At 40.8% G+C, this 25,424-nt stretch overlaps 2 protein-coding genes across 3 annotated transcripts in view; one reads left to right on the top strand and one right to left on the bottom strand.

Moving 5' to 3' along the window:
- Positions 1-23,352, top strand: part of FHIP1A (FHF complex subunit HOOK interacting protein 1A) — a 136,483-nt gene extending 113,131 nt beyond the window's left edge. Inside the window, exons 9-14 of the mRNA XM_074950984.1 lie at positions 671-750; positions 2,288-2,475; positions 3,001-4,047; positions 8,875-9,053; positions 9,334-9,472; positions 13,703-23,352. Of these exons, the coding sequence (XP_074807085.1) occupies positions 671-750; positions 2,288-2,475; positions 3,001-4,047; positions 8,875-9,053; positions 9,334-9,472; positions 13,703-13,953 (1,884 nt within the window). The 3' untranslated portion in view covers positions 13,954-23,352. The remainder of the gene's footprint in view (positions 1-670; positions 751-2,287; positions 2,476-3,000; positions 4,048-8,874; positions 9,054-9,333; positions 9,473-13,702) is intronic.
- GATB (glutamyl-tRNA amidotransferase subunit B) overlaps positions 22,953-25,424 on the bottom strand; it is a 66,188-nt gene continuing 63,716 nt past the window's right edge. The window contains exons 13-14 of one of the 2 annotated variants that reach the window (XR_012639287.1): positions 24,366-24,788; positions 22,955-23,407 (exon numbers count right to left, since the gene is read on the bottom strand). Coding sequence is in view for 1 of the 2 variants with exons in the window: in XM_074950985.1 (XP_074807086.1) it covers positions 24,660-24,788 (129 nt within the window). In the remaining variant the exon portion in view is untranslated. Of the gene's footprint in view, positions 24,789-25,424 lie in introns of both variants that reach the window. The other variant, XM_074950985.1, reaches the window with a different exon arrangement.

The following is a 25,424-nucleotide window of genomic DNA, read 5'->3' on the forward strand; positions in this document are numbered from 1 at the left end:
TAAAACTGGAAGTGTACATGCGCTGACGCAAGTGGCGGGTCAGGCTAGCCACCGCAAGTACATACTTAGCATTTTGGATAGGATTGTACTTGAGGCAGCTAGTCCTCATTTTTATTTTTAGCACACCAGCTTTCAGAGCTAGTGCACGTATGTCTACTTGAGCTGGAATTTACACCTTCCAGCTCTAGTGTAGACATACCCTTAGTTTGTGAGATAACTGAACTCTTTCCAGAAAGGCCTTCAGCTGGTCAAACTACGTGTGTCAGAGGTAAAAGCTATGCTTCATCCATTGAGTTGGCCAGAGTCCCTTTATTGCTGAAACCAAATTAAATTGAATTGTCTAAATTAGCAAAATTCCTTTGAAAGGTGTGCTATTTCTCACTTTTCAGTTCTTGCAAACTTTTCTCCTTCAGCTTCTTAAAAAGCAAATTTCTGATTTGTGTGCATTTTATAAAAATATATTTTGGTGTATGTATAACTTCAGGCATCTAATAAAATCCTACCAGGGTGCTGACAGAATGAAATAAGCATACTTTCAGTCTCTGATAAAGCACTAAATTCAGGCTGTGCTTTCTATAATGCAGAATTAAATTTACCTCATGGAAGGGAGGAAAGTTACAATTTACAAAGTTACAAAGATCAAAAACTGACTGTGTATATCATTTCCCAGCTCTGTGTGGTATCTTTGGCATTGTTCAGAACACTCATCGGCTTACACTGTGAAGATGTGATGTTACAGCTAGTTTTAAGGTAAAATCCACACTCCTTTTTCTATTCTAATTCTCCAGTAAGAAGTCTCTGGATGTACAGCTAGAGCTCTTAAAAGGAACAAGCAAACAAATATAGGGATAAAACATATATGTTTCTGACACAAATATACCAAACCAAGAGAGGCACAGTTTATATATCCTATCATACCCAGGCACAGTGGGAGACACTGGTTTTCACATATTCTTTTGTTGTAATTTATTTGTAGAAAAGTGGGGGAACAGAATCCACGGATTATTTACCACCTCTAAATGTTCCCTGGTTCTAAATTTATAATAATTTTTCTCTTCTGAACATTTTCTCTCATGAATTATAATCTGCTAAACACACTATGAAGCAGGGCTATATTTACTTTTCTGTAGCTTCCAAACCTTTTTACTTCCCCTTGCCCAGGAATTTCTCAGATAAATTCCTGACCTGTTGTACCCTGGGGTAGAAGGACATGCTGCTTTAATTGTGCAATGTCCCCTCAGTTTACATTTTTTTTTATTTGTCTAGCTGCTTTTCTTTATTCTTTTTATGTTGTTACTTTAACAAGTGTGGTTGGCATGTCTGTGAGAATTAGATTAGATTGGATCAAATCAGGTCACTGGTAATTAATCTTAGATGTATTAACAGTGACCTAATCAGATCATTAACTCCATTGGAAATCCAGGGGTGTTAGCTATCTCTCCGTGTCTCTTTCCCCTCCCTCCAATACAACTTACACTGGGATCCCATCCAGTCCCTGCTGGTGTATGTGGGTACATAAGTAGGGACTGAACCAGATCCTTATATAACTTTGTGGGGGACTCAGATTTGGTACGATTCCTCCACTGACTTTTAACAGAGGTGAGTGCTACATTTATTTTTGTATTGTGCTACTTATTTGGGGAATCGCTTGTTATTAAACACTGATTTACTTTAAATGACAAAACACCAATCTAGTTAACCCCTAAATCACTCTAAGAAACAGAATGCAAGTATGTGCTATGTCTGCTCCTTGTCCTTCCATAATCCCTCCTGTGCCCAAGAGCTTTATATGTTGATTCTTCCCAACAAAATGACCCAGCTGGACTTCTTTGTTGCTAGTCCCTTCCCTGACATGCACTGCCTCAATTTGCATTTATGTGCTGGCTCTTTCTGTGGACTGGGCTCTCCAACCCTTCCTCCCTAACTCATCCTGAATAGATCCAGACAAACTGGCGCCCTCTGGCATATGCCCCTCCCTGCCTACATTTAGGACAATGCTCTGACACAACCCTGGTCTAGTGGTTCCCTGTAACTATGCCCACAGGCATTTCCTCCCAGGAGTGACTGTCCTTCCCTTCCTCTTCTACACTGGAGCCCAGTGTAACTCATCAGACTCTAGACCTACCCCAGAAAGCTGTTCTTAGGGAGATGACTGTAATTTGGCAGATAGTGTTTTTTAATTTGAGCAAAGTGGGGAAGGTGAGAGGAGAATTTTCCACATAGCTACTCTCCTTGAAATACACAGAATGTTGTTGTGGGCATGTAATGATTGGCTTTGTTGTTTCAGATATCTGATCCCATGTAATCACATGATGTTGAGTCAAAGATGGGCTGTGAGGGAAAGAGACTGTTATTCAGTATCTGCTGCTAAACTGCTTGCTTTGACCCCAGTCTGCTGCTCTACTGGGATTACACTGACTGTTGAAAACCAATCAAAAGATTACATCCTATGGACAAAGGCCACACCCAATGCAGGTAAACATTGGGCGTGCACTGTGCTGTGAAGGGTTTGGTTTGGAATATCCTCAGCCTAGGGTGGGAAAGTGAACATAATTAATATCAAAAAAGTGTATTTACTATTAAGATTTCACAAACAATATGTAATTATTCTGGATTGGAGAGGGCCGGCATTTAATTACTCCCACATGGCAGCTCTATCAAATCTGTATTGTAAAGAATATCCACGTTGGATGTACATTCACAAATACATGTGTGAAGATGTGGCTACATCTTATGCTACTCGAGGGGCAGTGTGGTCTGATGGATTGGGCTCCAGGCCTGTCTCTCAGAATTCCTGAATTCTAATGCTGACTCCGGATTAGACACAGTCATGAGCAGCCATGAGCAAATCTCTTAACCTCTGTGCCTTGGTTACCCATCCCCTTTGGGTGCTTGAGGCAAAAGTATCTTCCTGCCCTTCTTAGCAGTTGCCTTGCATTATTGTAGGGAGTTCAGCTGGATTTTTTTTATCATATTGTGAATACTCTTGTTTTATCTCAGGTTCTTCCGTAGGCTATTGCGAATCTATGTGCATTGTGAAATATGGAAGAGCTGTGGACATCAGTTACCTGCAGTACCTGTGGGAAGCTGAAGCCATCATTCTCCACTGCATGAAAGACTGCCGGGTTTGGTCTGCCCCGTATGATGGGGAAGACCCTGACCCAGACACCTTTATCCAAACGCTGGCAGAGGAGAACAGTAAAAGTGTGGAGCACCCTATGTTCCGACCCCAGCAGCAAACTTCCAGTAACTGCAGTTCTTCTCAAATTACTCCATTGGGAGAGAAAATACAGTTGGAGCTGGAATGGGATGACAGCTATGACACAGGGATTTCTCCTGGGTCTGATGTGAGCTCACCCCAGCCTTTTGATGATCTAGGGACTGTAGAGAGACAACTGCCTGCAGAGCCACCAAAGCACATTCAAGAGATGAAGAAGAATGCAATCATGCTTGTCAGAGGGTCTTACATAGAAGAATCAGATTTTCAGGATGATGTCATGGTTTACAGGTTATGTGCCCAAAAGGATGCTCAGGATGATGACAATTCCAAGGAGGAAACTTTAAGTACAGCAACTGAATCTCAAAACACAATTCAAAGCCAGCCCATTAAGAGGTCTTTGAAAAACTCACATCCAGACACAGACTTAAAGGAACACAATAGGAAAAATTCAGGTTTGCTTCAGGATGTAACAAATGAACAAATAAACCAAAAAGCTGTTGAAACAGACCGACAACCAGACTTAGAGCTGAAACTCTCTCCTCCAGAAGCAGATCAAAACTCAAATGTGAGGCTGCTGAGCCCAGATAGTGAGGAATTTATTGCACAATATGACAAAATTATTGAAGAACTGGATTCTAACACAACAGGCTTGTTAGAGGAGCAGAAATTGTTGACACCTGATCCTGTATCTCCAGTGGAAGAGGAGGAGGACTTCGAAAATTTTTCAGTGGACACTCCTTCTACAGAAAGTATACTGTCTCCATTTGGGCCAAAGGAGGATACGTTTTCCAACTATCCTGCAAGGAGCCAGAATGCTGCATTTACAGGTGGAATTTCCTCATTAATTAATTTCTTTTTGATGTTCTTTTACCATGTTTGTTACGGTTTATCAGAGCCAATCAAGAACAGGATCCCATTGTAACCGGCAGTGTACGATTATCGAATAAGAGACAGTCCATTAACTGAGGAGCTGACAATCTAAATCAGTAAGAAAGGAAAAGGGTTGGAACACGCACAAGCAGAAGAATAATATGATGGCAGTGAACATCAGGTTAGGTCCATGGGATTTCTGGTTTGTTTAAAAAACCCTTTTAGTGGGGGGTCATGGTAGAAGGAGATTAGCTACACTGAAATAGAAAGGAAAGGAAAGGGCATTCGTGGCCATGAGAGAGATGGCAAGAGAGGCTGGAACAACGGTCAATCAGCAGAGGAGAGAGTTGTTAACCAATATGAAGGACAGAGGGGTAACATGAATAACAGTAACCTATTATGGTACTGTTAAATTAATGTTATTCACTGTGATACAATATAACTATGCCATGAAAGTGTGTGGTGCTGTTCTTGGGCTGAAGTGTTTGACCTTCATATTTGTTTAGTTTATGTTATAAAATTTTAGAACAAGACCAGCACCAAACAACTGTCCTAACCACATCATTCCAGGGAACAATCCTGCCATTGTGAGTGGTTGGACTATCTGACCTAATAGAATGAGTGCACTTAAAATGTCCCATTTCTGCAACTGCTTTGCTGCCTATACAGCAGCATGTGCAACGTAACAGAAAAGTGATAGGCTGCTCTGCCACCTTTTGCTGCTATTTTGCTTTTGTGCACCAGGTGGCAGCGCTGTTGCCATTTCTGCATGCACCTCTCTGCAAGCAGGTCTAGGCACCTTGCTTTTCAAATGTCAATGGCACCCTCACTGTTGTGTTTTTCTCTTGTGCCAGGCATCCAGTGAAATTTGGCCACAGAATTATATCTCAATCATTGGGAGGACACAATGTATTCAGGCGTGCTTACCCACAGCAAAGCCTGTAAGGGCTGACTCTAAATAACTCGGGATACATTAATCTTTTCAAAAAGAAAAGGAGTACTTGTGGCACCGTAGAGACTAACAAATTTATTTGAGCATAAGCTTTCGTGAGCTTCATCGGCTGCATGTAGCTCACGAAAGCTTATGCTCAAATAAATTTGTTAGTCTCTAAGGTGCCACAAGTACTCCTTTTCTTTTTGTGGATACAGACTAACACGGCTGCTACTCTGAAACCTGTCATTAATCTTTTAGTCATTGAAATGCAGCCTTTGAAGTGTGGCCAGCAGGCCTGGTGTTCAGTCTTTAAGTATTTGAGGAAGGCAACTTGGTTTTCAAGTGCATTTGCCACTATTGCTGTGATGAGTTCTCTGTACCAGGCACTCAGAAGCTCCCCTCATGTCCCTAGGTCACATCTGGCTCTGTCAGTCTCCTGTCATTCCCTGTCAAACATAGTTCAGATACTTTGGTCACATCCCTTTTTGTCTGTGTCAAGTCCTCTTCTTCCCTTTCACTTCCTTTCAAACAAAGCTTTGCTACTACCCCCCCAAGCCGTGTTTCTCTCTCTTTGTCTCTTCACTCTATTTCAAATGGTCTTCTAACTGGTGCCGAGTGGGGAAGACACTGGCAAAGTTGACTTTGCAATGGGGGTTACACTATCACTCATACAAATGACATTTCAGCCATCTCTCTGTTACTGTACAAAAATAGTATTTTGCATATAATTTGGATCCAGTATTACATTATGTGTTGGTCTAGGGCTCTTATTTGACTGTGTCAACTTAGTGTTATGGGGCGCTATTACAGGAAGGAGCTTTGTTCTACAGAATCAAATGTCAAAACCAAGTTTCCCACCACCAGTACATCCCACCAGTGTGTAGACATGCTGCTCCACTACATGACTTGTACCTAAAGAAAGACGCTGTCATGTGGATGTGGCACTAATGCTGGACTCTTGGTTTAGAAAATGGTGGCTGTTCTTTATTATTTATTTGCAGTATAAGATTGTTAAACATAAACCTCCCTCCCTCCATGCCACCCAAACAAGGAAACTTCAAGAATAGAAATATGTGGCAAATAAACTTTTATTATGGGTAAGTCCCCCATATCTCCAGGCACATGCATTAGACCCATGTAAAATTTAAAAAAAATGTTCTAATTAGTTTGTGTTGCTCCTTTTGAAGCGTATAAACACCTGCTGAGCTGCTCGGATTGTTGCTCTAGTAAGGTTCTGGAGGACCTTTTATTTTTCCCGATTTGTTCATATGACAGAGACCTTCTATGTATTCTGGTCAAGTCTCATGAGGTGGTTTTCAGTTGTTGCTGTAAGTGCCTGGCTTCAGCCTTCGCTGCTCAGATCCCAAGGCTGACTTGGAATCATTAGCCTTGATACACCTTCTCTTGGAACCTCTTGTACAGCTGCCTTCATTGCACGGGGGGTGGGGCAGGGGGAGTGGAGTGTCGTGTCCCAGCAGGTTTTAGAGTAGCAGCCGTGTTAGTCTGTATTCGCAAAAAGAAAAGGAGGACCTGTGGCACCTTAGAGACTAACAAATTTATTTGAGCATAAGCTTTCGTGAGAATGCCGCCATGACTGTGAGAGAAGGAAGGGGCAGGATGATCAGATAATGCAGGCAGTGCTGGATGAGGGCTTTTTATGTATCCCAGGCAGGCAGTGTTGGGTGAAGGCTCTTTATGTTTCTCAGCAAAATATTGTAAGACACCTCCATTGTTGGTATTGCAAATGTAGATAGGATCCAAATTAGTCACTGGTGTTTTAACCAGCTGTGAAGTGGCTCAACCTTCTCGCTTGTCCTTGGGCTGCATACAAGTACATTGGCCTTTTGCTGAGGTGGGAATCTACCCCACCCCCTCACTGGCTTGCCACATACTAACTGTCCATATGGACCCTGCTGACATGCATTAACAATTCATTAGTGTACTCTGATCTACCCTGCTTTGAAATGGGGTAGATTCACACCCCAGCTTGCTGCAAACCAAATGCTCATATTGACATTTCAGCTCAGATCCCACTGTCCTCAAATCCTTATGTCATAGTCCTCCCAGGATTTGTAGCAGCACCCTAGGGAGTCCAATCTTTTTCTAGTTCGCAGAGAACTGGAGAAGGGAAGCACATCCAGGATGTGGGGTTTCCCCGAGCAGTCTCATCCCAGTCTTCACAGAATTTGTGGTGTAGCTCCTTGGGCAGTTTCCTGCCATTTTGCTGCTGACACAGAATAGTCCTTGGCCTCTCGGGAAGCCACCCCCTTCTGCCAGGGCTGCAACTTCTTATTGCGACTGTTACTGGTCCACCAGTTGGCCACAGCTGGGGAGGTGGCTACTCTGTCCCTTAACCCTGTGTTTTAACCACTATGTTATGTGAATTAGAGTTGGGTGACGTGGTAGTTAAAAGCCAATAGACACCTGGACCCGTGTCTACACTAGTACTTCCACTTGTGCTCTCCTCAGTGGGGCTGTACCAATATCAGTAGTGGGACGTGTTTTAGAAGAGAGCTAGTGTAGACCCAGCCATACTGTGCATCCATGGTAGCAGTAGTTCTAAAACAGAGTGGGCTTTGATCCTCAGCCATGCCCTGTGCCTGATGGGTGGAGCTGCAAAGGAGTTATTTATGGTTTGGTTCCTTGATTGCTGGGCTGCCCAGGGATTCCTTTTGGCCTCCAGCATAGTTTAGAACAGCCCCACACCGTTGTTGTAAACTGCACCCTGCTATCCAGGACATTGAAGGGGTTGGCTTGCCAGCAGGAGCTTGCTGGAGTGCAGTTATCTCAGTTACGTTCTTTCCCCCAGGTATACCTCCTATGGCAGGGGTCACAGGAGGTGATATAGAAGTTGGCTATGCTTTGTGCAACTGAGGGATTCCCCCATGTCAAGGATCCCCATGTGGAGAGAGTTTGCTGGCTTTCTGGTATTCTCACACTGTGGGAGTTGTGCAGAGGAACCAGAGTTGGATCAGGGCTGAACCTTATACTTAAGTAACTTTTATAGACTGTTTCCTGTTGGTCTTTTTACTGTCTCTAGCTACATACCTGCTTTGTCATTTAGCAGTATGTACTAATCCATATTCATTTGCTTAACTCATGTTCATATTGGCAGTCTTTGCCAGGCTTACGATGAAGGATATGTACGTTCATTGTAAATAGTTCTGTATTTTAGTGGCTATACTGTAAAAAGTGTACACAAACCAACACTATTATTTAGAAGTGACATTAATCTGATAAAGCCTACATCTACCAATAGCCTATATTTATGGCTTCTGCACTTTGTGTGAATTTTTGCAGTGCAGAAAATGTTCGTGTTGTGATACAAATTAGTCCAGGGTTGGGTTTTTTTATGTTTTGAAGCAGCATTTTTATAGTCCCACTAAAATACCACTATGTATTATGATAATGTGAGAAACCTACCCACAATTTACTCTGTCCAGTCCTTCTGTAGAATTAAGCTAGAACGGTAATAAGAAGCGTGACCCTGCTTCATCTGAAATCTTTGGAAGCCCTCCAAGTAACTTCAGTGGGAGTAAATCCATAGAACATAACATGCTGGATTAAATCTTTATTGGCACATGTGAGGTAGAATAATTATGCATGCTTAATATACTTTGAATGTCAACTGATTGGCTAACCAGTCAGAGTGCCCCTGCTCATGATAGAGTTAACAAGAGATTAAATATATTCAAAGCTGCATCTTCTGTCTGTTCAGACCTGGCTTTTTTCCTGTTGGCTTTTAATTGGCATGTGAGAAGTCTGATTTAGTCAAATATGGAGATTTAAATTCCTTTTCAAATGCTTATTCCCCTGATTTTAAGATTTTTTTCCACCATTTTTCTTGTAGGGCCATTTATCAGCGTAGTGCTGTCAAAGCTGGAGAATATGTTGGAGAATTCCTTGCATGTTAACTTGCTGCTCATTGGGATTATTACTCAACTGGCCAGTTACCCGCAACCTCTTCTTCGTTCCTTTCTGCTCAATACCAACATTGTATTGCAGCCTAGTGTACGGTCATTATATCAGGTACTTATCAATGCTTCATTTCATGCTCAATGCAAATTTTGCCAGTAATTCTAGTGCCTTGTTTACCTGTTTTTCAGTTTGTTGCTGTGTATTTGCTTTCCCCTACCTGTTTGAGGACCTCTCTGTTTAGTTTGATGTTTTAACTGTGCCAATGCAAGGAGCTGGAAATTAACTACCCAACTGGCATTGTAACAGTCTCTAATTTGGAAAGAGTGAGACTGAGGTTTCAGGCCATAATTTCAAGGATAGTATTAAAAATTTACCATTCTTATTTTGGCAGGTGCTGGCATCTGTGAAAAATAAAATTGAGCAGTTTGCATCCATCCAAAAAGATTTTCCAGGTCTTCTTATACAGGCCCAGCAGTACTTGCTTTTCCGAGCGGACATGTCTGATGTGGCTCCAGAGTTACTGACCAAAGGTAAATATCAACCACTTTCACAGAGGTATATGATCTAAAACACTGACTTGCTTGTTGTCTGCCCTATTTCCCACAGAAAGATAAAAACAGCAAGAGGGCATTGTGCATATCACCAGCCAAATGTATTTCTGTATCTGTGTAACTTTAAAGGGACAATCCTAAATTTTTAGGCCACAATATGTAGATGCACCTTGAAACAATCTCCCATCTGGAAATTCTTAGTGTGTTTTATTTTAGCACATGAAAACTTATTTCTGAAGAGTAACAGAATAAGGTGTTGGCATGACTTGCTGTCAGACTGGCCGAGTACATGGTTTATGGGGAGGGGTTGCATGTGTGCGCGACCTCATTTTATTTTACTCTCATTCTAAGCAATGCATCAGCTCTTTTTCGGTAATTCTTGGAGAGAACAGTTTCAGAAATAAATTCATTGTGGAATTCTAGTAGATAAAACCTTATAGGCTGGACTAGAATATCTTTAAGGGAGATAAATATGAGCCAGAAATTTTTGATTATGCCCTTTTAAATGGAAAGAAGCAAGTTAAAAATAAAATGCAGTACTAGGAGGGGCACATCAAAGGTGGTGGTGAGTTGGTGCCACCTCAGGGCACAGCACTCCCACTCCAGGTGACTTTTCTAGCATCTGCTGCTTTTCAGGTGTGCTGTGTGCTACACCTGTTTTCAATGGGCTGTCAACCATTAATGTTTTGTACAGTAAGTCAGATAATAAATGTAAAATGTAGAATCCTCTTTTCTAAATGATAAAATTCCTCCAGCAGCTGATGGGGTTAGGACCTCACAGTGTAGTCTGAGTTCAGAACTTCAGATGCCAGGTTTTAGAATTGCTACTGAGTAGTCAGCACTGGGCTCCAAGCTTCCATTAAAACCTGACTTTCACATATGATGGGAATGCATAGGATCTGCTGAGAATAGTAACCATAGTGATAGCATGACACTAGTTAGCAACAGAACAGGGTTCAAGAGATTCTATTTATTGAATCATTATCATCAGTCATTTGGAATGAGTATCCCACTTGTTCCTACACCAGATTTTTTGTTTGGCTTTTCATTGATGTGTGGGAAGCAAGGGAGACTTTTAAAAAATGTTTATTTAATTGTTTTTTTCTGAGGGACTTAATAATTTTCTTCAATTCTAATCAGCATGGTGTCAGCTTCTAATATTCACAGTATGCATACTCTGCAAAATCATAGCCTTTCTCAGGCGGCTACTTGAAGCATTGGTCTGTGGAAGGTGCATGCTGTAAGTGAGATGTTTATCACAGAGACCAGTAAGGTTTAGAAGTCAGGTTCCAAGAACAGTAGATGAGAGAGCCTACAATTAGGGTGCACTGTAGCTGGCATGTGGGATGCAAGATTAGAAGCCAATATTTAATGGCTTTTTTTTTAAAAGGTACTTGTCAATAAGATCTCTGTATAATACATTCCTAACATAACTTCATTCATCTTATAAGTGTTATGCTTCAAAGCTCTCTGTTGTAGCTATTCAGACCCAGTGAAACTGCTTCATAAAACAAAGTCTCTGATTTTGGCATTTATTTATATTTTCCTGTTTTACATTAGCATATTTGTGGGCTTCAACGTTTGCCGAGTCCCTTCATTGTGGTCATTATTCAGGAACCTGAAGCAGAGGCTGCTCGGTCATTTGCCTGTAACATTTTCTCCTGCCCTGTGGCAGCCCCTGTAAAGAACGAGCCTCTTGACTAATGCTTAGAGACTAAATAAATATCTGGATAACTGCAGTTTTGGCTCTTAGCCAACCTAGCAATGCCAGCAATCAAACAGTAATTCTTGGGGCAAGTTGCCTCCCAAGTACATCAACACACCACATCATTATATTGATTAAGAAATGTAAGGTTGAAACTGCTATAGTATTGGCAAATAAAATATGGTTGGACTTTACGAGATTATTTCAGGAAGCTAAAATGAAAATCCAGTATTCTGGAACAAAACTTTCTCCTAGATTCCCTTTTCAAGTTGAAAAGTGAAAGTGATGTATAACTGCAAGCACAACAATCTTTCCTGATTCTTCCTACATTATTGAATATAGTTGACTTCCTACAGGATTTAAAATTGAAAAACAGAAACTGATCCCATCGGTGAAAACTAATTCAAAACATAGGTGTTCAAGAGAGGGGATATACTTGGATTGCAATAATGCTGTAAGAGTTCTAGGAATGATGGAAAACTTACATCTCTGCTTATACTGAAATAGTATATGGTGAAGGGAAAAGTCTATTTGATTTGAGATTGCATATGTAGAGGCATCAGGTTATAAACCAGGTAAGTGACACACACGCTCTACCTGTGTCCCTGGTAAAAACACATGTGGAATATTAGACTTTTTCAGTCTCTGTGCTGTAAGATTCTATATTGTGTACAGTTCTGTGCACCTGAATTCCAGAAAAATGGAAATTGAGAGCATTGAAATATTTTGCAGGAATGGGTATATTGGGATGAAATTATTCAATAGGAAAAAAATCAAAATGTTTAGGCTTTTTACTTTTAATTATATGTAAGTATTAAATATATTTAATATGCATATAAAATATAGTTCATGTTTTAATATAATATAAAAGTCAAACTAAAACATTTTGATGGCTATTGAGATGACTTCTCTGAATTTCTATTTTGCAGGCAATCTCAAAATGCTTGTTTTTTGTTCCACTTCATAACTCCCTCCCCCCCAAAAAATGTTGGAGTTTCCTGTAGAACAGAACTTCTGGTTCCCGACCAGCCCTAGTTGGGAGAAAACCAGAGAACACCACAAGTGACTAAAGAGTCTGGAGGGCGAGAGTTATGATTAACTAGAACTAAAAAAAAGTATAGCTTTACCAAATTATTGCTAAGGGATGAAAACTTTATCCAAGTATCGGAAGGATATACACTAATGTCCATAAACTGAGGAAGGGGAAACAAGGATGGAGAAATATAGAACATAGGAACTGCCGTGCATCAGACTAGTGGTCCATCTAATCCCACATCCTGTCTCTAACACTAGTTGGCTGGCACCAAATCCTTCAGAGGAAGGTGCAAATAGCCCAATAGTGGAAAATTATAGAATAACCTGCTCATACTTTAAGGGAAGTTTCCTCCTAACCATATCATGTAGTGGTTAGTTATGCCCTGAAGCATGTAGGTTTAATCCTTACATTTTTTTTTTTTAATGCAGTCTCATATAACAGTGGACATTCTTAGTGGTCATGTAAATGACTAATTACATTTTGAATCCTGTTAAGCTCTTAACCTCAGTAACATTTTGTGGCATGAATTCCACAGGCTAATTATTTATGGTGTAAACAATAAAGTACTTTTTACACGTTTTGAGTTTGTGGCCTTTCAGTTTCATTGAATGTCACTTAATTAAAATGTGGTTCCAACTGGGGTTGAAATTAAAGTGCTGCTGCCTTTTTAGTTTACTACATTTAAAAATTTTGAGTTACTTACTTTGAATAAGAGACTACTCTTGGTCCCAATCCTGGGATGAGCTCTGTGAGGGCAGACCATAGAGGTGTCTGGAGAATGTGTGGTGTTCTCATTTATTTTTAAAAATTATTTCCTGCCTGTTCACAGGAAGATGGTAACCTCCAAGGAGAAAGCTCCGAGAGGGACAGCTGTAGAAAAAACTGAAACTTCATATAGTATTTCTTAAATAATGTGTTTGAGCTTTGAAGAGTTGTCATGAAAATTTACCTGCCCAGGCCCAAACTCCACTTACCTGCCTTTCCAGGGTGGTGATGGGGAAAAATATATTTTGTCTAGCCAAAACATACATAAATACTAATGCCAGGTAAGCAGGAGAGTAGACTAGTGCAAGGCTGTATTATTTTAAATTATACTTTGGGAAATTTTTTTCCACGCATAAAATGCAAATAACTGTGATTTCCCTGTTTAAAGGTATCTTCATATATGTTCCTTTCCATTACTCTGCCTTCACTTCCATGTTGTTTCTTCCCACTGGCAGCTCTCAGCTGCCAGATTGCTAAGGGAAAAAAGGGAGCACATGGGGAGTGGGGGTGGGGAATAACCCCACATGCCTATCTGAGCCTTGATCATTCTTTTTTGGGAGGGAGAGAATAGAATTTGGGCCACGCGGTGTGTAAAAACATTGCATTCGATACCAGTCATAGAGTGAATACATGCTCGAGCATGCAGTTTAAATTAGGTTTGCTTACTGGTCAAAACTGATTCTTTTTTTCTTCCTGGCTTTAGAGAACATCCAGCACAACAGCAGCACAGGGAAAGGAAGAAATCTTTCTGAAGCTTCCCAAACCCTGCTCCAGCCTTTCTTGGGACACAGAGCAAAGAGAGTAACGGCTCTTCCTGGTATTCCCTTGCCTGTGAGGAATAGCGTGCTGGCAGCTGCCCTTTTCCCAGAGTTTCTGAAGGAGCTAGCAGCTCTTGCACAGGAACATTCCATCCTGGGTTACAAAATACTGGGTGATGTTGAGGATTATTATTAGGGTCATTTTTACAGATTTTTTTTTTCTAATAGAATTAGCAGATTTTTAAATGCAAAGCTGCTTACAAAAGAAAGTTCTACTTTGATACTTCCTGACAATACTTGATCTGGGAAAAAATCTCATTCCATGGTACCTTTATATTGGGCCTTATGACTTCCAACTGTGCAACATACTAATATGATATATTCCTGAGGGGTTCTGTCATTTTGAATATGTACCCCTCTTCCCTTGTGCATATACACAACTTCCTTTACCTCACTGCTCCTGTTTTCAATTCTGGCCGAGAAAATTGGGTTGCCTAGTGGGAGAAATACCTGATATGTAAATATATATGAAAACTGCACAAAATTGGTCAAATAAGCCTTCTGTGTTAAGGACCAAGATTTTTAGGGGGTTGATTGCTTTATTTTTAAAAGGGGAGTCTACAGTGCCACCTCTGAAATCCCCTTTACCAATGGCTGAGGTTGTGAATCCAAGTGTTCTCATGTGTTATAAATGCATGACTAGCTGAAAGCAGGTGCTGTACCCAACACATACCGTATTGCCTTATGTTGCATACAAATCTGCAGCTATCAGCTGTTGGTCTTTTGAAGTCAAATGAAATGTGTAAGTGGATGCAGAGTGCAGACTGCTTGGAATTTTCCTTGCAGTTTCTCAGCATTCTTTGATAAATATTATATTGCTACCTAAAATCTCAAGCAAGCCTTATTTAGTAAAATTTGCACAAAGTACAAAGCAAAGTGTTTCTATGCAAGCTCTAAAAAATTTGTGTTCTTCTGTGTGTGATAAGCTGAAGAAAAGTATTCAGTATCTTTCAGTAGTGTTAAAAGGGCAACTCTGATCTATTTTTGTTAAGTACTGCTTTTTATGAAAAAGGACAGCTTGCCTCTGAAAAGGTGTTCTTAATTTTTTTTTAAAGGTCATTTTGAACACTGGTTATTTATTTTTTAAGTTATGCGCTAGCTTTTCCTAATATTGCACTTTTGGGGTAATGGGGAGGGAGGAGGAATGTTCAGTAGTTGGAGAGGAAAAAGTAACAGGGATAATTGAAAACGGTTGCTAGTGATTAACAGCTTAAGAAAATTCTCTTCTGTGAGTAATGAGGTTCATTAGAAGAACCCAAACATGATGAATTGGTGCATCACTGCAGCATTTAGTTTTACTCTTAGTGGCATAATTGTGCTTCCAGTGCTATACATGAATGGGGGGCTCAGTTCATGAAAGCCTTAATGCTTCCCCTTTCTACTACGAGGAAACTAAAACAATCCCAAAGCACTGGAAACCGGAGGTAAGAATGATATTAAAGCAGTTTTTGTTATGCTGCTGGTTGTAATTCCCCAATACTGAAAAGCCCCATTTTATAACTTCCCCAATTTCAAGCATATTATCTTCACTTAAGGAATGTAAATGAAAAGCCTATAAGAAGAAAGATCAGGTTAAATTTTGTAAAGTACCTAAGTGACTTAGGAGCTGAAGTCCCATTAACTTTCAGTGGTCCTTGGTCACATGGGGGGTATGTCTACACAGTAGTTAAACACCTGCAGCTGGGCTGGGCTCGTGGGGCTTGGGCTGCAGGCTTATAAAGTTGCTGTGTAGAGGTTTGGGCTTCAGCTCTGAGACCATGGTGCGGGGGTGGTGGTGGTGGGAGGGTCACAGAGTCCATGCTCCACTCTGAGAGCCCGAATGTCCATACAACAATTTTTAGCCCCACAAGCCTGAGTCAGCTGGCCCAGGCCAGCCACCATCTTTCAGTCCAGTGTAGCGATACCCATAAGTGCTTGGAAAAGTGCACCCATCATCCATAGCAGGGAGAGGTATAGTAGTGCCTGATTGCATTAAGTCTTGTCTGTAGGAGACACTAAAAATCCTAAAGTGGATCTGCACAGATTGCCACATGCAAATACTTCCCTGGACCTGCCATCACTCGTCTGTCTAGGTATTTGTAATGTACTCAATTCTGTGGTGTCTGAACACCAGCTTCCCTCCCTCACAGCCCTGGCTGCTGCCTCTCAACCCTTTGTGCTTAGGCCCATGCATCCCTCCAGGTCACTTTCTTCTCTGTTGCTCCTGTTCCGTGCAACTCTTTGCCTGTCAGATGCAATTCCACCAAATCACACTCTAGCCTCCTTGCTGCTGCTCTGCTCACCACCCATTCGATTGCCTTTTGTTTTTTAACTCATTTAATTTAGGAATGGGAGAATTCTTCTACTGATTCCAGTGCTGCTGGAGCCAGGGCCAACCACCAGCCTCAGGCCCCTTTCCTTCTCCTAGCAGCTGGTAGGTTCTTCACTCTTACTCACACACCCCTCACCTTAGAACTGTGGTTCATGCCTGTTCTCTTATAAATTAGCTGTGAGGGGAAGAGAGAGATCACTTACCGCAGTGCTCCAGCCTAATCTGGGCTGGGTCAGTGGCTGCTGAACGCTGTAAACACTGATCTAATCTATTCCCATGTCATCAAAGCATAGCCACTGCCTTCTAGCAAGAAGCTGATGTGAGTGCTTTAAAATGGACTAAATACATGTAATAATAAAATAAGCAAACTTCAATGAGTCATAACCAACTGGGGATTTACTCCCAAAAAACTATCCACATTTTTAAAAACTGTTAATGGGGTGAATTTGTTTGGTAATTCTCCCTTTCGTTGCCTTTAAGTTAAAATCAGACCATTAACTCTTTTTTGTGAACTGTTTAGGAGTGGTTTCATTTTAAATGGTCTTTTTTGTTTTTAAATGTGCTTATTCATTACAATAGTCTGTTCTGAAGACATAAAGGTAGATGGAGACCTTAAAATGTGGACTCTGCAAACTAGATCTGTAAGTTTTGGGGTTTGGACCCAGTAAACTGTAATGGTTCCAGAGGAGTTACTCCAGCCTACCAAATTAGTGAGCTTTAAAAACCCTACAGCGGGCAGAGGAATTCTTACTGACAAGTCATTACACTGTATGTGCATAAGGTATGCTTTAAACAAAGGAAAACCGTCTGTCATCTATCTAAAAGGAGAGACCATATTATGGACTTGTAAATTGGCAAGTGATTTGTCAATTTTTGGTATATTTGCAATTTCCTTTGTATAAGTCTGGTCGGTTTATATTCAAACTCTAAACTGTCCAAATAAAGATTCAATATACATTATATGACTTCCGGTCTGAGATATCATAGGCAGGGTTTCAGCGAGGGCTGAATTACAGAACCATAACCTCCAGCATCCTGAGAAAAAACGAACTATGATGTTGATTATTCCTACCTTCAATGTGCAGAGCAAACTACATGTAATTGAGCATGAAAACAGTTGTTTCATTATTAGAGCCTCAAATTAATAATCCTTTCTTGTGGAAGTCCTTCATCCGAAGGCTGTTTAATATGCTGCTGCTTTCAAATTGGAAAGATCTGGAACAAAAATCAAGACCTGATTCTGATCTGTTACACTGGTGGAGATGAGGAAAATCAGACCCAAAGAGGGTTGTTCTTTTTTATTAAAAAGGTTGCCCTTCTTTTAGTACACTTAGATACATTCCTTCAAAGTAGCTGCTGTTCACAATTGCTTTTAGTATTTAATACTTCATCGGGATTTGTCACATCCTGTGGTGAAAGCAGAATGCATTCACTTAGTGTAGTTATGCCTGTTTGGTGAATACTGTCTAGTTGGATAATCTTTTCGTGTTAACGACAGACGGGTACGATTGATCCATTTAACAAAACTGGTTTTTGTTTTTAAAACTTGGGTAAAAGAGTGGGTAGGTAATAACACACTTACACCTAGATTTCACTAGTTCCAATCTGAGCAATAGCGGCTAAAAGGCTTTGACAGCTCCTTGGTGTATGTGCAGTGAGATAGCTTTCTGTCCACTCCCTACAGACACAACTGGCATGTTCAGCACACGCTTCCTGGATCCCAATAAGGCATGTTCAGCACAGGATGAGGGTTTAAGTTCAAGTTGCCCTTCTACCACTAGAGGTAGGTCTTCCAGTACAAGGCAAGCTAGCATGCCTCTGGATAAACAGAGGACTTCATTCTCCAGTGTTGTCAATTCAGCACCTTTCACAAGCATTTAAAAAAAAAAAAAGCAGTCTTATTTGGTGCAATTAAATGATGTCACGCCTTTTACTGTATTACTTTGAATGGTAGCCAGAGCTACAAAGTCATTACTGCTTACTGTGCAAATCTTCTTTTATACATTGATTATAACATAGTTCCTCTTTGAGGAAGCTTGATTTAATAAGCAATTTACTGTGCTGTACTGACAGAAATTGCTGTGTCATACCTACAGTTTTTATGAATGCTGCTAGGCTTACATTTGTAACATTTAGAGTGCAGCTGCAATTGCAAGTAATGTAGTACTTTTTTACCCATGCTAGTTCTGGCACAATTCAGTGCTGTCCCATTCTAAATTTGATTTAGGTAATTACAAGATGTCCTTGGTTGCACCTTTTGGGCTTTAGCAATAGAAAATGACAATTACCAAAAACCACAGGCTGGCAGTGTGTTACTCACTTCAGTGTGAAATACAGACAGAACTGAAATTTGTATTACTCTTGTTTGTCACAAGCAGAAAAAAGTGGCCCTGTGTCAAGGACCACTATTGAAAAAATATCATAGAAGGGAGGGTGAAAATTACCCCTTGTTAATGTGTTTTTGGATTTGTTTGCATAAGTAGGTATTCAAGTAATCCGAGATAGGTGCCACCATAAAACCCTAAGATTGCTGTGGTGCATATTTAATTTATAACTTCATTAGCTACAAAAGATCAGATTAATAACTTTCCTGCTTTTCCAAATGTGATCTAGCATAAATATTTTTTGTTTTGTTGTATACTGGTTGAAGACACTTTTTTATGAACAGGAATATTACTGGGTCAAGTACATATGCACTTTGAGTTTTCGATCCTCTGGCCTGTAAGGGCTGCTGGGAAGTCATTACTGCTTACTGAGCAAATCTTTTTATTCATTGATTATAACAGTTTGTGTGGCAGCTGGATTAAGGCCAAAAACCCTTTATGGAACTTTTGTGCAAAGGCTGCGTTTCTGAACAAAATAATTTTCTTTGCCAAAGTTAAAGTGCCCGGGTATAATTATATACCTGCAAACCTGTGTTTTGGATATATTAGTTTCAAGAAAGCATTTGATATCACTAATATTTTATTGCAATTTGCTTAAAAATAACCAAGTGGATCTAGGCCAAAAAAACAAAAGTACCTGGGTTAAACCTAGGTCTAATCAAACTTTGTCTAAATGCTACCCTGTCAGCTTGGCTAGCACCCACACAGAATGCCATCTCCTCTCTAATGGAAAGATGTGGCCTTTAGAGTCTACAAGTCTCAGCATTCAGTGCTCCAGCTTGAGCCAAGAGGCCATGTCGCTGCTGGATACGACTCTTAACAGTGAGAGTGACATTCAGTTTACTAACTCTAGCAATATTTAGTTTTCCTTAAAGCTCCAGCTCAGAATATTGTGATTAAATTAAAGCAAAGATTCTCACATAGAAGTTTCTAGCCCTCCAATTTAGAGAAGCTTGAACCTTCAGCCTTCCTGTCAACTTTGGTGGCAGAATTTTAGCGAAGTCCTGCTGGGAGCCTGCACCAGCATATTGCTCATTCAAACCTGTTTTTCTTTTCTTTAACATTGCATGCCCCACCTTCCACAAACCTCTGAGAATCAGGCTACTGTCCGCAAGGACCATGATTTGCACCCACAATTTATGGGGATAGAGAGCTGCCTTTAAAAAAACCCAAAATCTGTTGGACACTCGTGCCTGCATTCTGGCCCTGTTCTGCCTGGCTTGTGCTGCTCAGGTTTCAAAAAGCAGGTAGGAAAAAAAAATCAGCTTTGCTGTTCAGCTGGGAATCCCTAGCAGGTATAGGGCCACTCCTTGCTTCCTAACCACTTCCCCTGCCCCAGGACATCAACAAGAGAAGAGGGGAAGGCTGCTTCAGTAATTCTTAGCTACCAGACTAGCCCCTTCCAAGGGCAACGTGAAGTTATCCTGAGGCTGTTCTAAATTGTACCAGGGCCCAAATCAGCCCTCAACTAGCCCTAGGAGTAGGGAGGCAAAGGTGAATCTAATGCAGCTTGCCTGGACCTGTGGCTTTAATATATATTGCCTCACTTATAACATTAACAATACAATTACATCTTGGGCATTTAAACTGTACAGCCAACCAAACTGTTGCCGGCACCCAGTGCCGAGAGGCTGAACAACAGCTTGAGTTGGTTCGTTACCCGGTGTGCTACACCCAATAATCACAACGGGGTGGAGAAGCAGAAAAGTTTATTTGAAGCTTCAAAAAGGTACAGGGAGATTTGAATCTCAAATCCTGTACCCAGAGCAGGAAGTTACACAGGCTTTTATACATCCTTTTTCCCAGCATACTTATCCAATAGCAAGCTGCCCTAAGTATCCATATAGCCAGCCAATCCAGTTCCCAGCTAGTTCCCTGGTTCTCTGTATCATTTGTTAAACTATACATAAAGCTGTTTTATTCAGCATTGTTCTTCCATATCTCCCCTGTGTGGCCTTGCTTGGTTTCAGGCAGTCTGACTCTGCAGCATATTCTTGCAGATCCTCAGCATAACTGCTGTGTGTGCCTCCAGGCGGGGGGGCCAAGGACACTTGGGCCTAGTACGCAGAGCTGCTGCGAGTGCCTCCAGGCGGGAGGGGGGGGCCAAGAACACCTGGGCCTAGTGCGAGGGGGCTTCATCGACACTCGTGGTCTTCCATCCCCTCGAGTTACCTAGTGGCCATGCCCCAGTGTCCCCAACAAGATCAATGCTATATTTGAAAAAAATAAATTGGGACCTCCTTGCTGCTGTAACTTGGTTTTCTCTCACCCTTAGATGAAGCAGAATGTTATGAACTTCCTGTCTGAATCATATGAAAATAGCAGTGCAAGGGAGATACAGAGAAGGGCAAAAGTTTTGATGTGCTGCTCTGTCTCCGTCTCCTTTCTTGAGCACCCTGAGATTATAGCTTTAAACAAAAAATGAAGTAGGATACTCGTTCAAGAGCGATAAACCACTTTACACATACAGCAAACACCCAAGGCCATAAATCTATGAGAGGCTGCTGCTGCAGTTAGTGACTGTGAAAGTCTGTATATTACAAAGGGCTGCTCAGCACAGAAATAAGAACATTACACTAGAATGATATCACACCAACTGCTTAATGTAATTTGAACCCTTTCCCAGGACATTAACATTCACAAGTAGAAACTGTAATGAAAGTTTCCACCATATACCTCTATAGCATGGATCAAATTAAACTCTGCTGTGAAACTTTGCAGCCAGGGCTGATAGCTAAAGGTAGTCTTTCCTCATTACTCCACACTGCCAGAAAAAATATTTTGTCAGTTTCTCCCTCCAACTCCCAAATGCAGGATAACTGCTGCTACACATGTATAATCAATGCCCCCTGCCAAAAGCTTTTACACTCTATCTGGTAAGCACCCACATGTTTAACTACCTCTCTGTCCATTTGGATGAGATTGTAATGACTGTGTATGGTATCAGCTTTTATACATTGGCGAAATTTCTCTCTATAAGCTGAAGGGCCAAAGGAAATTCTCTCACACAGGTTGGGTATTAATACTGAAGATCTGAATGAAACTGTATGTAACTCACCCTGCCTAACAACTGGAGCACATAGGGCATCTAAGCAGCAGCTCAGTGAGGGCTGCAGTAGCAAACTGACACCTGAGTGAAGGGCAGAACTTGAGCCTTAATTCTAGGAAGCCCTAGCTTTTGTCCTTTGTTCAAGCCTTGTGACAGCCTCCCTCTCCACCAAGCCTTTTGACATCGATCACTCAGACAGTCTCTGCACCGTCTCACCCCACAACACCCATCTTGTGTTTCGTATTTGTCCGATAGGCGATTAACTCCTTCAGGCTGGATCCTTAAGTCTTAAAATGTTCTGTAAAGTGCTGTGCACACATATGATGCTATACAAGTCAGTCTTATTAAGTGGTATGTGGCAGAGTTGTCATTCTCTGTAGGGAACAAACTTTGAGAGTTTAGACTTTGCCCTGAGCTTTTTGGTAGGGAGCAGGAGAATCATTCTGGCCGTGTTTAACTGGATGTTTTATGTTCTGCTCAGAGGGACACAAAGGCTGGAATATAGTTAGGATAACATGTTTGAAGCCATGTTAGCCAGCCGTGTCAGAGCTTAAGCTGCCCTCCATCCCAGCTAACACTGCTTTAGACATGATAGCCAGCACCTTAATGAGCATGCAAAGGACTTCATACACATTAAGATCTGATTCAAAAAGCTTACCCTTTTTGATTGTCCGTCAAGAAACATCCTTAATAGTTTTTGTTCCTATGCAAAATGTTGGTTTAAAAATTCAGCAAGTGATGAGTCCATAACATGGTTGAAGATTTTTAACCTGTGTCCTTCTGTCTTCTTCTAATACAAGGGAAGAGTTTGTTATAATTATCCACTTCTAGTTTAGGTGCTGCCTTCCTTGTTCTCCATTGTATGTGTGGCAGGCAGCGTTGAAAGTAGGTTGAGATTTATAGTAATTGCTATTTTAAACGTAAAGATCTAATGCTGTATATTCATAGAACGTGTCCATGAATTATTACAGGCTATTTTCTACCCTATTACTAAATTGCCTAGAACAAAATGGCTTTGAAAACAGGTAACCATTAAAGATATTTACCAACAGTAGTCATGCTATGGTATCTAAGATCCTTCTATTTTAAGTATAGTGCAGTTACTACACTCTCTCAGATAAGGGGGTAAGTGTAAGACACATCCCACTCCAAAGCTGCCCAACAAAAAGCATTAATACTACAAGAGGACAAAACCTTCTGGAAAAGGTAAGGTTTGTTTGTTTGTTGGAAAGGTAAAGAATAGGCTTAAAACACATGGACCAATAAAATTCAAACTTTATGCAGATGCTCCGTCCATAATTCAGTCTTGTGCCTTTTGTTTCTTCCCACAATGGCAGGAGTTAAGGACAGAGCATTAATCTAACAAATTCAAAGTTCAGTGTATATTGTGGTTGTGTCATAACCATTTATTATCTGAATAGGTTTTGTAAAATTGATTTAAATGTAGCACTCTGAACAAAATCGTCATGGAACAAAACAGGTGCCAGTAAATAAAAGATAAAATCGTCATGGAACAAAACAGGTGCCAGTAAATAAAAGATAAAATGGTGCTTTTGCTCAGATGTGACAAAATGATAGTAAAGCCTTTGTTTGAATGTCAGTTTAAATACACAATTTTTTAAAAGGTCAAGGTCTCTGTCATTGCAAAATTCAGAGTAAATCTTATCCTTTTCAGACAAAACAAGGCAACCTAACGTTAATGCTTTTTGTCAGCTGCACAACCTTTTAACTAACTTATTTTTATGTGAACAATGGGCACACGTTTTATTCAATAAATATATTTGAAAACTCCTGCATTTTGCCTCTTTTCTGCTTAAACTGTGAGCTCGTTTGTTCAGATGTTTCCCTGTCAAGAAAGAGAGTAGCACTGCTAATCAAAGAATGAAGTACCAATGAGGAGGGCTGAACTAGCAATTCCATAACTTGAAGAGGATAGCTAGATTCCACAAGAGAGGCCTGGGCTACATCCTCTCTGAATTAAGGCCAGATTTGTAAAAGTGTGTAGGAGCCCAAATTTCATTTTCAAAAAGGATTTAGGCATCTGAGTCAAAATCCCATTAACAGTCAACGGGATTTAGGCTACTAAGTGCCTAAATCAGTTAGGCACTGCAAAGCTGAGCACGGCAGCATGTAAACAGCTTTAAAAACCTGGGCCTAAGAGCTTAGTATGGTCTGTGCATGCATTCAAATGGCAAAACATTTTACCCTTCAGAAGTATCTTTGAGCTTGAGGATAATTGTGGTTTTTAGAAGGGATCAAAAGAGGCTTCTGAACTCCAGCAACCATAGTTCATAGCTCGATCAAATATTTATTACAGATGTAAGATTATAGATGTGCATATAGCACAGGCTCTTGAAGTAGCAGGATTTTTCCATAATGCAGAGGACTGCCTGAGCTTCAGCTGCCTTAGCTGGCTTTTAGGGGCCTGTTTAGCCACTGGGGTTGGGTGGGGTGGGGTGCGGGGTAGGATTGGGTTTAGGATCGATCATCCCCTGAAGGAAGGAAAGGCAGCTGGGCAGTCTCTTCTCCTTTCCCTCCCTCTGGCAGAGGCAAGGGAGGAGTGACAGCACTGAGGAACTGCTTCCCCCTCCTGACAGGTGGGGGGAGTGGCCGAGCTGCCACTGAGTGTTTGGCAGAGCGACTAGGTGGCGTGACCTATGCACAACATTACATTTCACACTCTAAGATGCGTGACTTTCTATTCCTTCAGAAAAGCATTGCTACCTGGCAATATTTAATCACAACATACATCTGATGCCAGTTCTAGAGTATTCAGCCAAACAGTAACGCAGTGAATCACTTACCTTTCTCATGTGTGCAAAACCAGCTCCAGAAAAAGTGAACAGCTCTCAATACTAATGTCTGCTATTCTTTTGCACGGAATGCCTTTTCTTTTGTCCTGACAGAGGGTGAAGCATTCAAGGAAGATTGTATAACAAGAAACTACCTGAATAACCACCAAAAGGGAATAACAATTCTGTTCCATGCTAAGACTACACAGTATCTTTTTCTAGCTCAGGCTGGAATTGAACTGTATAGAGTCCAGGGAATTGTCCAGTCGTTCCCTCTGTAGGGACCTGTGCAAGTTGCTCTGAAAGTTACTGTGACAGCCTCTTCTCTAATATTTGTTTCACCAGCACAGGGTCTGCTCGCCCTCTTGTTGTTCTTTGAACCAGTCCAATCAGTTTATTCAGAACTTTTCGGTTTCCCTTCTTTATCTCCATAACCTTGAAAACAAGAGTACAAAAGTATTTATCATGAATAAGGGAAGACGTTCTGTTTTCCCTCTAAACAGATGCACATTTTCTAACCTTAGCACCAGCTCAATATAGGCCTTAAAGTAAATTTTTGGCCTCGATTCTGCAAAGGCTGGGTGTGGCTGGAGCCCCATTGGATGAGCACATGTCACTGCAGAATCAGGGCCTTAGTCCTAATAGAATTACTGGTTTCATGATAATTTTTTGTCCCAAGACATCCCGTGCAGTGCTGTCTGAAAGCGTGAAAGTAAGACTTACCTATTTTACTTTTCCTAATGGGGTGACATGCAAAAAGTAAGATAGCAACTACTAAACAGATTTTAAAGTGTTCAGTTTCAACTGATTAGTAATAAATTTACTAGAGTTCAGAATTATTCTAAAATTCTACTATGACAGTGTCCTTTTAAAGTGGAGACACTTGTATTTCATTAACCCTGACCTGGCATTTTTCACAAGAGCAGAAACTTTAGAACTAACCCTTTAAAAACTTTTATATCAGATATAATAACCTGGAGGAGTCTCTTGCAACAAAGCATTAAATGTTTTTTAACTACGTGTATTCATCATAAAAATACTACCAGTGAGTCAGACAGATTCTATTTTTAG

Source organism: Natator depressus, chromosome 4 (assembly GCF_965152275.1).
Source record: "Natator depressus isolate rNatDep1 chromosome 4, rNatDep2.hap1, whole genome shotgun sequence".
Lineage (NCBI taxonomy): Eukaryota > Metazoa > Chordata > Testudines > Cheloniidae > Natator > Natator depressus.